The sequence below is a fragment of the Typopeltis vanoorti genome, chromosome 4 (assembly GCF_054136105.1).
Source record: "Typopeltis vanoorti isolate ZY-2024b chromosome 4, IOZ_Tvanoo_1.0, whole genome shotgun sequence".
Lineage (NCBI taxonomy): Eukaryota > Metazoa > Arthropoda > Arachnida > Uropygi > Thelyphonidae > Typopeltis > Typopeltis vanoorti.
The window spans coordinates 24,025,495-24,039,312 of record NC_143552.1 but is presented as its reverse complement, the minus strand read 5'-3'; the positions used below and the strand labels follow the sequence as shown (position 1 = coordinate 24,039,312).

Below are 13,818 nucleotides of genomic sequence, written 5' to 3'. Positions count from 1 at the left end.
ATTTTGGTCTTTCAGCAGCTTATCATAAAATTTCTCACACTCCATCACACAATTTTGTCTTACAACTAACATAGCCCTCGTTGTCTCAATACTTAATGTAGATTTCTCCTTTGACCACATACTGTTCATAACAGAAAATATTCTCTGAACAGGTGCTTTACTTCCTGGAAGACAAAGAATAAACTCTACAATATTACAAAAGTCTTGAAAATCTAGGCTTTTTTCTCTGATTTCAGAAAAAATCTGTACCCCTCTATCAGATACAGGAATTTTTTCTTTATGCCATGTATCCATCTGCCTCACAATTATAGATTTCATGAGGATCCACTCATCCACAAACGATTATAGGTTATGAATAGATTGACCAATATTAAAGTATATTTATAGTTTTTATTAAAAACGGGACAAAATTGACATTTTTATTAAAACGACGGGACGGCCGGAAAATATGAAAATAATGGTACTGTCCCATTCAAAACGGTACATATGGTCAGCCTACTTATAACCCTACTTATAAGATATTATATATATTATATCAGATAATGTTTGATTCTTGACAGATAACAACAGATTGACATGGAGGAAAATTGTTGAGTTGAAGTTAGTAATTATGTAAGTTCTTAATGTGGTACTATTATAATATCCTGTACATACTATGTACTATTTCAATCGAAGGTGAGTTAGCCGATCTCATATGGAGGTAGCAGGGTTTTTTCTCCCGGAAACTCGGGTTTTTCATCCCGCATACATACAAATCGGCCCATCAGAACACACGCAATTTACAGACAAAAATTACTAGTTGTGGTGGTGTTGGAAGTGGGCGGTAGATGGCGTTGATGGAGATGATTCGTAGTAGAGGTTAGGTGTAGAGAGAATTGTAGATGTCCTCCCACGATGAGTCTTCGGACTCCTTGGAGGTATCAGGAATAATAATAATAATAATACACACCTTGAGGGTGCATGTTAGGTATTTGATGATGATGATGATGATGAAGTCAACGTAGATGTGGGGTGGTGAATTTCTTGATAATGTGTTAGCTTTACCATATTGCTGGTGATTAGTCATATGGTTCACAGTTTATTAATTTTTTATTTTCTGGATTGAATTGCGCATCTCATACTAGCTTTGGTATTCCCTTTCTTTGGGTTTTTTGGTTTTTCCCCTGCAAACATAAAATCGAGGTGTATATCGTAGCTGAATGATATTTTAATAAAGATGCAGTTTTTATCTGGCTCTCTGGCTTAATATTTGGGTAACGGTTATTTCTCTAATCTGTTTTAAATTATTTCTCCTGAAAACTTGCATCTGAATACTTAAATTTGAATTCGGATTTATATATTGTATATATATATAGAACATACTTTGTATATGAAAATTTAGAATAATAATTTACTTTGTATATGAAATTTAAAATAATAATTTACTTTGTATATGAAATTTAAAATAATAATTTACTTTGTATATGAAATTTAAAATAATAATTTCACCTTCGTCCGATAGATGGCAGTGATGCTCCTTTGCTTTTGCTTTAATAAACTTTTCGTGTTTGTGATATTTAAAGCTGTGCTTTGAGATGAGTTTCAAGTTTTGTTTACAAGAAAATTAATTTATTGCTGTTTCTTAAGCAGATCTCTTATTAAAATGCGGTTATAATCATATAAATAAAACACTAGAGGGCATTTATTTTACTTTTCCATGCGTTCAGCTCGCAAGAGATCATGCTAGCAGATATATCAGTGGGGTTGATTTAAGCTTTTATATGATAATAATGATTTAGAATTCGACTGTAAGTAAATTGTATAATCAAAAGGAAGTGAAGTATGACAACTGTGGAATATGATCTGGATACCTCGGGTGGTTTAATGCCGGTAAGCATTGTGAGTTATGTTTATTAGATTGAATATCAAGAGCAGCAAAATGGCTCCTGCTTTTGACTTTGGATTATTTCAGTGTTTATGTGAAATTAAAATACTGAGTATTTAGAGTTGTGTATTGCGTAACCATTATTTTATTGTGTGACTACGATTAAGAGTGAATTTTCAATAACTTTCTAGCAAATCCAAGCGCTTATTGCACCGCCTGTCAGCGAAGAATTGACGAAAAAACTTAAGAAAGAACGAGATCAGCGATACCGTCGTTTAGGCAGAGCCGTCAACCATGATTCTTGTGATAGTTGCAAGGAAGGTGGGGATTTGATTTGTTGTGACCGATGCCCTGCCGCTTTTCATCTACAGTGCCAGTAAGATAAAGCATCTGTTTATATTAAGAACAGTTAAATTTTTTTTTGTAAAATTTGTTTTGAAATCAAAAGTAGATCATTGACAGTAGATTTATATTTAGACACTATTGCTCTCCTATTATAAATAAATTGAGGTAATTCAGTACATTTAACCAAAAATTAATCACCATTTTTGAAATAACAAAATTTACTACTTTCAGCTCTTTAAAGTGCTGAGATGTTTTTGTAACAAACTATAGGAACTCTCAGTAAGTATTAAAGCAATTTGCAGTGTATGTACTTCTATGAAACAGTTCAAAATATGTACTGACATGTTTTGACAACAGAGGAATTTGCCACGATCACAGAAACAAATGTATTAAGAATTTCATACATTGGTGTTTCTTACTTATACTCTTTTCTTGAATATAATACTGAATAGTTTCTGATTTGTTAGCTGAGAAAGATAAAATGCACCCTGAGCTGGTCTTGTAACCCAACCTAATATATAGAAAGGTGTGTTTCATAACTAGAGAGATGCAATCAGTCTCTTCTGATCCACATGTGTCCACAAACATTTTCCAGGAATATTATTGTGGAAAAGGTAAGGAATTGCAATATGAAATAACAAAAATGAAATGTGATATAATAGGACTAAATGAAGTGAAAAGAAAATCAGAAGATTGCGTAATATTAAAATCAGGAAATGTGCTTACTGGAAAGGACCAGATAATGTCAAACATAGAGGAGTAGGTTTCCTTATAAACAAAAGTATAGCAAACAAGGTTACTAAATATGCAGGAATATCAGACCTGAAAGCATATATCATAGTTCAAACATCAAAACAGAAAACCATTAAAATATTACAGATATATGCACTAACCAGCATCTATGAAGTTGAAGAACTCAATGGCACAGTGTCCAATATAATACAGTAGGATCTTACAGCTTACACAATAGTGTTGGGAGATTTAATGCATGACTAGGAAAAAATAAAAATGAACGCGAAAAATGTATAGGAAAAGAGGAAATAAGAGATCAAAATGTATAGGAAAAGAGGAAATAAGAGATCAAAATGTAAGTGGAAATATGATTAATATTATATTTCCTGGTTATATTTCCATAGCATTCAACTGGTTACTTTATGCTGAGTAACCAGTTGAATGCTATGAACACATTTTACATGAAAAGATCAAACCAAAAATGGACATGGACAAACAAAAAGTGAAATAGATTATTTTATCATTTCATATAAGAAGATTTAAAGATATTCCAGTCAAATAGGCATAGGAAGTGATCACAGAATAGTTATTATTATTATTATTATTATTACATCACACCTCCAAGAAGTCCAAAGACTCATCAAGGGAGGGCATCTACTCTACAACTCTTCGTCTCACTACTCCACCAACCTTCATCATCTAATGGCAGTGCCACCTACCGCCGACTTCCACCACTTGTACTTTCACAGACAATCACAAACATCATGCCCACAGCGGGATTTGAACCTGTAGCCTTTTGGCTGGAGAGCTGATATGCTAGCCACTCGGCCAACCAGGCTGGCAGTTAGATGGAAGATAACAATAGAAGAAATAATATACAAGATGAAACAGAATAAAACAAAATATGCAAAGATAAATAATGACACATTGGTAGCCAATGAAAAATTATATCAAGAAGAAACTGCAAAAAAATTATACAATCAAAGAAATAACATGATTGAAAATTAAAATCCACAAATGGATAATATACAGGAAAATGTAAACTAATCCTTATAGAAAGTGCACATATGATTGCAAAGGATAAAAAGGTTAAAAATAAAAACCACTCAGAGACAACAAAAAAATTGCTGGGGAAAAGAAGACAACTAATTGGAGAAGGAAAAAGAAATGCAGTAGAACTTACAGAAATAAATAAAACAATGGGAAAAAATGTTCAAAATGTAAAAAATGTTAAAAATAATATTAAAATCATGAAATTTTCTTTACTGGAAAGGACCAGATAATGTCAAACATAGAGGAGTAGGTTTCCTTATAAACAAAAGTATAGCAGACAAGGTTACTAAATAAGCAGGAATATCAGACCTGAAAGCATATATCATAGTTTCAAACATCAAAACAGAAAACCATTAAAATATTACAAATATATGCACTAACCAGCGTCTATGAAGATGAAGTTGAAGAACTCGATGACACAGTGTGCAGTAGTCGGTGGTGTTAGATGATGATGGTTGGTTTAGTAGTGAGACAAAAAGTTGTAGAGTAGATGCCCTCCCTCAATGAGTCTTTGTACTCCCTGGAGGTGTGATGTAATAATAATAACTATTCTGTGATCACTTTCTATGCCTATTCTCACAATAGGAAAAAAAAAACAATAATATAATACTAGAAGATGAAAATGGATGATATATCAAAGATAAAAAAGGCATAGTAGAAAGGGCTAGACAGTATTTTTTAGAATTGTATAACACCACAAGCACTGTGGTGTTATTCATGGAATCCAGAAGAACAGGATGAAGAAAGTATTCCAGAAATACAAATTTCGAAAAAGAACAAGATGAAAAATAATAAAATCCAGGAAGAGATGGAATTATATTAGAAAATTTTGAAAACAGTAAGAGAAATATTAACAGAAGAACTAAAATATCTATTTAATGAATTCCTAAAAGATATATCAAACAGCTTGAACAATGCTATCATAATACCATTCAAAAAGGGTGACAAGAAAAGGTAGAAAATTTCAGACCTATAAGCTTGCTATTACAAGTATATAATTTGTTTATAAAAATAATAACAAACAAACAAAATAATAATAATATAATTCAACCATCTGTAGACATTGACTTAACTAAAAGAAAAATGTAGAGAATATTTAGAATACGACTTACCATTTTACTTAGGTTTTATAAACTGTGAGAAAGCATTTAATTCATTTGAAACCCAAGTACTCCTAATAGCAATAAAGAAATATGTAATAAGCCAAAATTATATACAGCTAATAAACAAAAGATATGAAAATGCAACTGCTAGTATCCTTATATATGAACGAAGTAGACCATTCCAAATAAATAAAGAAGTACCCCAAGGAGATACTCTCTCTCTCTCTCAGTCAAATGACTCAATGCCATATTATTAGAATATATGCTCTGAGTGAACTAGACTGGAGCAACAGAAGGATCAATATCAACAGTAAAAAACTAAGTCTTTTACAATATGCTGATGATATTGTAGTAATAGTAAACAACAAAAAAGAACTAGAAGAAATGATGAATGAAGTAAATACATTATTAAATGAAGTAGGATTATAACATAAACAATGAAAACAACTAAAATAATGACAAATATTGAAGGAAACTAAATAACAGAGTAAATAATAGACAACAAAATAGAGCAAGTACAAGAATACATATACCTAGGAAGAACTTTTACATTAGGAAAAATAAGCATTCATGGAAAAATAAACAGAAGAATTTGGCTAGGCTCTGTGGTTTTTGACAGAAAGATTCCTGTGCAATAAAATAAAACCAGAAAATAGAGCCAAACTTTTCAACCATTACAAACAAATACCAGAGAGGATGAGGAAAATTGAGCATAGAATGGAGAGAGAGGCATGCTAAACATTAGACTGTAAGACAAAATAAGGAATGATGATGAAAAGAAACAAAAGTGTTGGAGATAGAGAAAGAGATTTTAAAACTCAAATGTATGTGGGCAGGACATAATGCACAGATGACAAGTGATAGATGAACAAAGACATCCACCCAGTGGCATCCATATGAAGGAAGATGAATGCTGGGACAACAAGAGAGAAGATGAAAGGATGCAATTGGAGATGTCTGGCGGCTGACCTGGTTGGTTAAGTGGTTAGTGTATCTGCTCTTCAGCCAAGAGGCTTTCAGGTTCAAATCCTGCCAATGGCACAGATGTTTGTGATTGTCCTAGAATCGTTTGCCATATGTACTGCTGCAACCTGTGTCCTGGCACAGTATGACCTTTGATGTCTTTGCACCATGAAAAATCAAATCAAAATCATATGAAAAATGATAGTATAGGGAAGCCTTCAACAGAGAATGATGGAAACAAGTGGGAAAGCCTATAACCATAAATGGTTATAAAAAAGGCTTATATAATGTAATGGGGTTATAAAAAGGGCTCTATACACAGTAGTTAAAATGTGGTTGTATCATAGCTTCATAAAATGGATAATGACCTTTCTATATCTACTTGTCAGTGTTCTTCAAAATCCAAGTAATCCTTTGAGCTATTTTGCCAACTTCTACATTATATCTTTTGTGCAATGAATTATGAATTTCAGCTCTTTGTTCATCATAACCCTCACATCTCTAGCCTCATCAATTTCCTGCCATCCATTACCGTCAGTGTAACACACAGTATACAATCTTTTCCAAATTAAGTACATAACCTTACATTATCAGTTTAACCATGTTAAACTGATAATTGTTATCTTTAACTGCAGTTTTGATTTAAATCATTCTGCAAGATACCTTCAGTACCTTTATTAACTATTACCCATTCTAGTTTTGCATTATCAGAAAACAACTGAATATTTCCCATGAAATCATTCCCTTCATCATTAATATAGAAATTAAACTGTGTTCTTAGCACAGAGCCTTCAAGCACTGCACCAGTTACCCATTCTTAGTCGTATTCCATCAGGTGTGCTATAGTTCTCTCCCTGCTCATCATGTATTGAAAAAATTCTTTTGTAGTCTTATAGACCCCCCCCCTCCTTAACTACTTTCAGTTCTGTCATGTCCCCATAGAAGAATTTTACTCCATATTTCTCTCCCTTTTGAACTGCGTGGTTCCACTTATACGAGTTTTTTTTTAATAAATATATTGGAAAAATTTTGGGAGATTTGTGACAATTTAAAAACAACTTGCAGACGAATCGTATAGCCTAGAAATATCGAAAATATTAAGAAAAAGTTAGGTATGTTATCAATGCATAAAATATATGTAGATACTAGTCTATTTTATCATTTACTACCATAAAGTATAACACAAATATATTATAAAAAGTTAAAAATTATCAAAACTTACGCATGCAAACACTTACAGATTGTACATGGCTATTTGCAGTTGAGAGAAATGTAAACAAACTTAAAGATGCAGTATTAAATCAAACCTGCATAAAATTAACTTTTATTAATTAGTTAAATTAATTCATTAGGATAAAATAAATTTTATAATGATTCATTCATTAGTTAATAGGCTACCATGAAGCAGTCATATCGATTGCACTAGGCTTGTTGTTGTTATGTTCCATTGAGTCATTTTCAACTCCTGGTGATTCTACGAACATACACTCTCCATTCAGATCTGTCCTTGGCCATATCTTTCAGAATTTCCAGGTGCATTCCAGTTGCTTCTTTAACTTCATCCACCCATCTTATTTTTGGTCTTCCTCTTCTCCTGCTTCCATCAACTTTAGCAAGCATCATCATCTTCTCCAGACTGTCATTTGCTTGCATAATGTCCAAAGTATGACCATTTTTGCTTGATGATCATAGCTCTGAGGGAGCGATCTGGCTTTATTCCGTCTATCACTGATTTATTGGTTTGCTTTGCAGTCCATGGTATTTTTAGTAAGCGTCTCCAAACCCATAATTCATCTATCTTCTTTCTTTCACTCTTTTTCAGTTCCAACTTTCACATCCATACAGTATCACAAGGAATACCATTGCTTTCACGATTCTGATTTTTGTTGTGAGGCTAATATCTTTATCTTTAAAGATCTTGTTTAAATTTGTCAGCTTTCTTTCTGAGTAATAATCTTCTTCTAACTTCTTCAATATAATACTTTCGTAGAATGACTATCTTTATGAATTGGGGACCCTAGGAGCACAAAATTGTTAACTACTTCCATTTTCTCCCCATCTGCTTCAAAATCATTAAGTTCACATGTTACCATAACTTTTTTCTTTTTGAGGTTAAGTTTAAGGCCATATTTAGCACTTTCTTCTTTAACTTTCATATTAAGTTCCTCCAAATCTTCCTTGCACTCTGCTAGCAAAGTGGTATCATCTGAATACCTCAAATTATTAATATTTCTTCTACCAATTTTAATTTCAACTGAAGACTCCTCCAGCTCTGCCATTCTTAAAATGTATTTGCTGTATAAGTTAAACAGGTATGGAGATAAAATACATCCTTGTTGCACCCCTTTACCTATTGTGAAATACTCAGTTTCTTCAAGATCTGTTTGGACAGTAGCTTCTTGTTCATAATAAAGATTCCTCAGAAGGTTAATAAAATGCTCTGGTTCTCCCATTATTCTTAACACATTCCAGTTTCACATGATCTACAGAGTCAAAAGCCTTACTGTAGTCAGGGAAACAAAGAAAGTCATTCTTTTGATATTCCTGTGCTCTTTCTATTATCTATCTCACATTGGCAATCTGATTTCTTGTTCCTCTGCCTTTTCGAAATCCTGCCTGTTTGTCTGGCATTTCTCTTTTCATGAATGGTTCCAGTCTTTTCTGAATGATTTTAAGTAAGACTTTACTTGCATGAGAAATGAGTGCTATTGTTCTGTAATCTTCTCACTCTCTTGCATCGCCTTTCTTCAATAAAGGTATAAAAACTGATTTTTTCCCATTCCCTAGGCCATGTAGTTGTGATCCAAATTCATTGGTCTGGAGCTGTTAAAATTTTAATTTCTCTTCTCCAGGCTTTGAGTAGCTCAATAGGTATTCCATTCCCTGTCGGTGCTTTCTTACTGGATAGCTGTTGCATTGCCCACCTTACTTCACTCTCCAGTGAGTGGTACTGGCCCATATGTATAATCCTGTAATTCAGATTTCACAGTAATTTTGGAGTCCTTTCTGTAAAGGGTTTTTGTATACTCTTTCCATCTTTCTTTGATGTCTGCAGCTTCTGTAAGATATCCTTTGCGATTACTTTTCAATATTGTCACCTTGGTGCTGAACTTCTCCATCAGTTCCCTGATCTTTTCAAAAAGATCTCTTGTTTTTCCTTTCTTGTTTTGATCTTCTGTTTGTTGACATTCCTGGTTAAAGTATTTTTCCTTGTCACTTCTGGCTTGTCATTGAAACTGCATTCAAATGCAGTACTTCCTGCAAATTTCCTGTGGCCTTCATTTTCCTTCTTTCCTGAGCAATTTGGATGGCATCTTCTGACAGCCATTTAGACTTCTTAAAAACTGTTGGAATTTTCTTCTTTGCTTCTGTTTTGATTGTGTCTTTAATCTCTTCCCATAGTTCATCTGGTTCTCTTTCACATAAATTGAGCATGTTGAATCTGTTCTGTGTACTAATATTGTATTTGGCCAGTATGTTTCCAAGATTATATCTGATTGACATTTGTGTTGTTTTCAATTTCCATAATTTCACATGTATCATAGCTACTGATAATTCATGGTCTGTTCCACAGTCTGCACCTGGAAAAGTCTTGACAGACTGAATTACACTTCTCCATCTTCTTTGTCCAAGTATATTCATTTTGATTTCTGTATTGTCCATCAGGTGATATCCATGTGTACAATCCCCATTTGTGTTGTTTAAAGCAGGTCTTAGCAACAAACAAAGAATTCTCTGCACAAAACAACTAGTCTCTTCCCTGCAGTATTACGAATATCTAAACCAAAATGACCTGTTATTTTTCGTTCCTCAGTTTCTCCCACTTTTGCATTCCAATCTCCAATAAGTAGCCATAAATCTCACTTTGGTGTTGCATCTATCACTTCTTGTAACTTGCCATAACATGTAAACTTATGGTATTGATAAGTACAGTATGGTACTATAAATGTATTTTCACTTCCTTATGATTTTCTTTAATAATATTTTCTTTTCTCTAGCTTACTTTATTGTAAGAATACAGTATATAATACATACATACTATACAAAATGTGTTAATCAGCTGTTTATGTTATTTGTAAGACTTCTCGTCAACAGTAGGCAATTAGTAGTTAAGTGTTTGGGGAGTCAAAAGTTATACGCGAATTTTCGAACAACGTGGGAGGTTGGTGCCCCCCCCCCCCTCCCTGCGTTGTTCAGGGATCAACTGTGTTTATGTGCATGTGTATAAGTTTTTTTTTTAATGTTGCTCCCATCCACAAAAGGTTATTTTGTAAACCTATAGTACATTTTGTACTGTCAGTGAGCTAAGGATTTTTTTTTTTTTCTATTTCTATCAAATTTTTAATATTTTTTTTTGTATTTTTCATTTATTATTATTTTTACATAGTATGGAAACCCTACTTTAGAGACCAAACATGGAACTCTTTCAAATCACTTCAGGCCTTCAATAAGCAGGGCAGTTGTCTCACACAGGCAATGACATTCATCTTCCACCTAATGACAATCACAAATATCCATGCCCATGGTGGAATTTGAACCCACAGCCTGTTGGTTGAAGAGTGGGTATACTAACCACTCAGCCAACCAAATAGTGTAGTTGTGAAGATATTTCATATGCAAACTTTGCTTGCTTACACTTGAATAAAGAATTAAACAAGAATATAATTTCATATAAAAAAGTAGGTTGGACCAACATGAATAAACTAAACAAAATATGGAAAAATAAAAAAATCCCAACAAGTCTAAAATTAAAATTATATAAAACAATTATTATCCCAATGGCTACTTATGCTTCAGAAGCCTGGCGATTAACTGCATGTGGCTTTTATAAGTGTATTGAATAAGCTGGCAACACATTTGCAGAAGTCAAACATTTGCCATAAAATGGGAGTGTACTTAATAGGCCTGGTGGTAAGTCTGATGAAATGCTTTAGAGATATATTAAAAACCACAGTTGCTCGGTATAAGCAAGAAACCTCTTTATTGATATTGATGCCATCTGTACCAGCAAACATTAATTAGTTAACAGGGTTTTCTTGGTAATGCAGAAGTTGACTGTTACCTGATTTCCACTTTAGAATGAATGAATGGTAATGAATGATTAATAATTGCCCATTACCATTTACTCTAAAGTAAATTAATTAATTTATAATATTAAGTAGGACCATGTGAGCTTCTTCGTTGAAGAAAAAATCAACACGAAGTTTTAATCTCCGTTATATATATCAATGGTTGTGATGAGATTAGAAGTGTTTGCTGATTGATTAGTGTGCAATCATTGGTGGTGACAAATGCTTTAATCTGTAGCTGCTGGATTACTGCGTTTGCAATATAAAGCCATTTGAAGTTGTAAACAGCAAAATATCTAAGAAGTATTTGACTGATAATGACATTGATTGATTGATGGAAGAATACAGATTGAAGAATTGGAGGTTTTTAGGATATTGTAGAACTTTAATGTGAATGTGACCATGGATTAGATAGCCTATCAGCTCATGTATTACAAGAAATGCAGGGAAATTATTGGCTTCTCTGATCAAGCTGTTTAATTTAACCCTCGGTACTGATAAGTGCCAATGGAGTGGTAAGATCATGAGATAGTCTCACTGCATAAAGGAGGTTTGAAGACAGATAGCAAATTATAGACCAGTCAGTATCTCAGGAGTGGTGATTAAAGTATTGGAGAAATCTGTAAACGACAGAATTCAGGATTTGGTGAATAGAAATATCACAACTTTATAAGGGGAGACATGGTTTTGTGAAGGATAGGTCTTGCCTTAGTAATTTGCTTCTTTTTATAACGATGAAGTGAGTTGGATTAAGGAAATGGTTCAATGGATTTTGCAAAAGCTTTTGACAGGATTCCACATAGAACTCTGTTGCATAAATTGGAACAAATGGGAATGGATATGAATCTGGTGATTTGGATTAGAGGGGGGAGGACTGATGGTCAGATATCAGAGAGTGTCTTATTGAAGGAGATGAGTCCAGGAGAAGTCAGGTGACCAGTGATGTACCATGAGACTCAGTACTTTGTCCTCTCTTGTTTAATTTGTATGTTAATTATATTGAAAATGATTATGTATATATAATATATAAGAAATTATGGCACAGGTAAATGGCTGCCAGTTTAATGTGGCCAAGTGTAAAGTGATGCACTTTGGGAAGAAGACTTCACAAGGAGTGTACTATATTGATGGAACTGGACTGTAGGAAACTGATGAAGCCAGGGAACTGGGGAATGATGGTGGATAGAGAGTTGGTTTAGAGGGTATGTTGTAGAGGTAACTAAAATAGCACATCAGATTACATGGTTGTTGAAGAACACACGGACAAGCAGTGACAAGGACGTTATTGTTCTCCTTTATAAAGATTTAATAAGGCAATATCTGGATTCCTGCTGCAGATCTGATCACCTGGATTCCACAGGGATGATGAATTGTTGGAGAGGATCCAGATGCAAATGACAAAGATTTTGGCAGGGCTTTGGAATGCTCACTAAGAGAATAGATTGAAAGTCTGTGGGCTTTAAAAATTAGCTGATAGGCAAAAAAGAGAAGACGTGATAGAAGTACATAAGTTATTAAAGGTGATTTTTAGAGGATTGGTACTGAAGACTTTTTTTTCCCATTACATCACAGGAAGAGACAGAACAAGAGATCACTTATGGAAATTGTGTTAAGAGTGTGGTTTGCAAGGGTGTTAATAATAGATTTTTTGCTTAGAGGGTGGTGAATGGCTGGAATGAGTTGCCAGAGGAGTTTGTGAGTGCTTTATCAGTGAATGAGCATAAGGAGAGGTATGATAGATGTTATGTGAATAATGGGTCTTCCTTGATGAATCTTCTAACTCCATGAAGATATCTGTATAATAATATTATTTGAGAGAAATTAAGGAAATCAACAATATTCATGGTTAGTCACATGAGGAGAGCAATTGTTATATCCTACCGGCTGCGCCATTGTTATATCCTACCAGCTGCACCATTGTTATGTATTGCTGTGTGTGCCATTTTATGTCGTTGCTCTTCCTAAAATTAATTTACTTCCCTTTATGAATTTTCCTCTCTACAATAACTACAAGACTTATAAAATTTCCCTGACTCTAATATCTGTATCACTTCTTACGTGTTCATTCTATAAGGAAAGCAAATTCTTTATCTCTAGTTGATTCCTAATTTTACTCACGTGCTTACCCTGACTGTTAAAGGTCATTCCTTGCTAAAAGAAACGAATCCTCTAATTTCTTTCTGGGGCCGTCTCCTCTTCAGATATTAACAAATTTATTTTTTAAAGCTGCACCAGCCAATATCTTAGAATAGAATGGACTCTTATTCAGGGAGACTTTTCCAGACCTTTGGTGCACATAGGTGAATAAATTTAGTGCTTAAACTCATAAAGTAAATGCTTTTTTGTGGCTAAGTAAATTCTGGTTTGCAGTCGTGACATGTTATATAACATGTTATACCTTTCTTTCAATTCCTCCCCGCCGTGGTGGTTCAGATTAATGAGTGGTAGTTTTGGTTCATATTACAGGCAAAACTCAGGTATAAAAGAAAAAACATATTTATTGGAGGCGTAAACTTCTGTAGCTAATTGGTTCAAAAGACATATTTCGGTGATTATACCACATTTTTTTATTATTCAGTTCTATAAAACATAAAACCCATAGACAGAGATCCCACTTGGCCTACACACAAAAAAACAAACGATCTAATAAAAAAAAGTGCCTCTCTGGACGGAAGAACTTAAAAAATGC

The 13,818-nt window shown here is 33.6% G+C and overlaps 1 protein-coding gene across 1 annotated transcript in view; it reads left to right on the top strand.

Annotated features, from left to right (window-relative positions):
* Nucleotides 1-1,524: 1,524 nt before the first annotated feature.
* The window catches only part of LOC150107164 (PHD finger protein 12), a 664,368-nt gene continuing 652,074 nt past the window's right edge, over nt 1,525-13,818 (top strand). The window contains exons 1-2 of the mRNA XM_090391685.1: nt 1,525-1,869; nt 2,056-2,240. Coding sequence (XP_090247811.1) covers nt 1,822-1,869; nt 2,056-2,240 — 233 coding nt within the window. The 5' untranslated portion in view covers nt 1,525-1,821. The remainder of the gene's footprint in view (nt 1,870-2,055; nt 2,241-13,818) is intronic.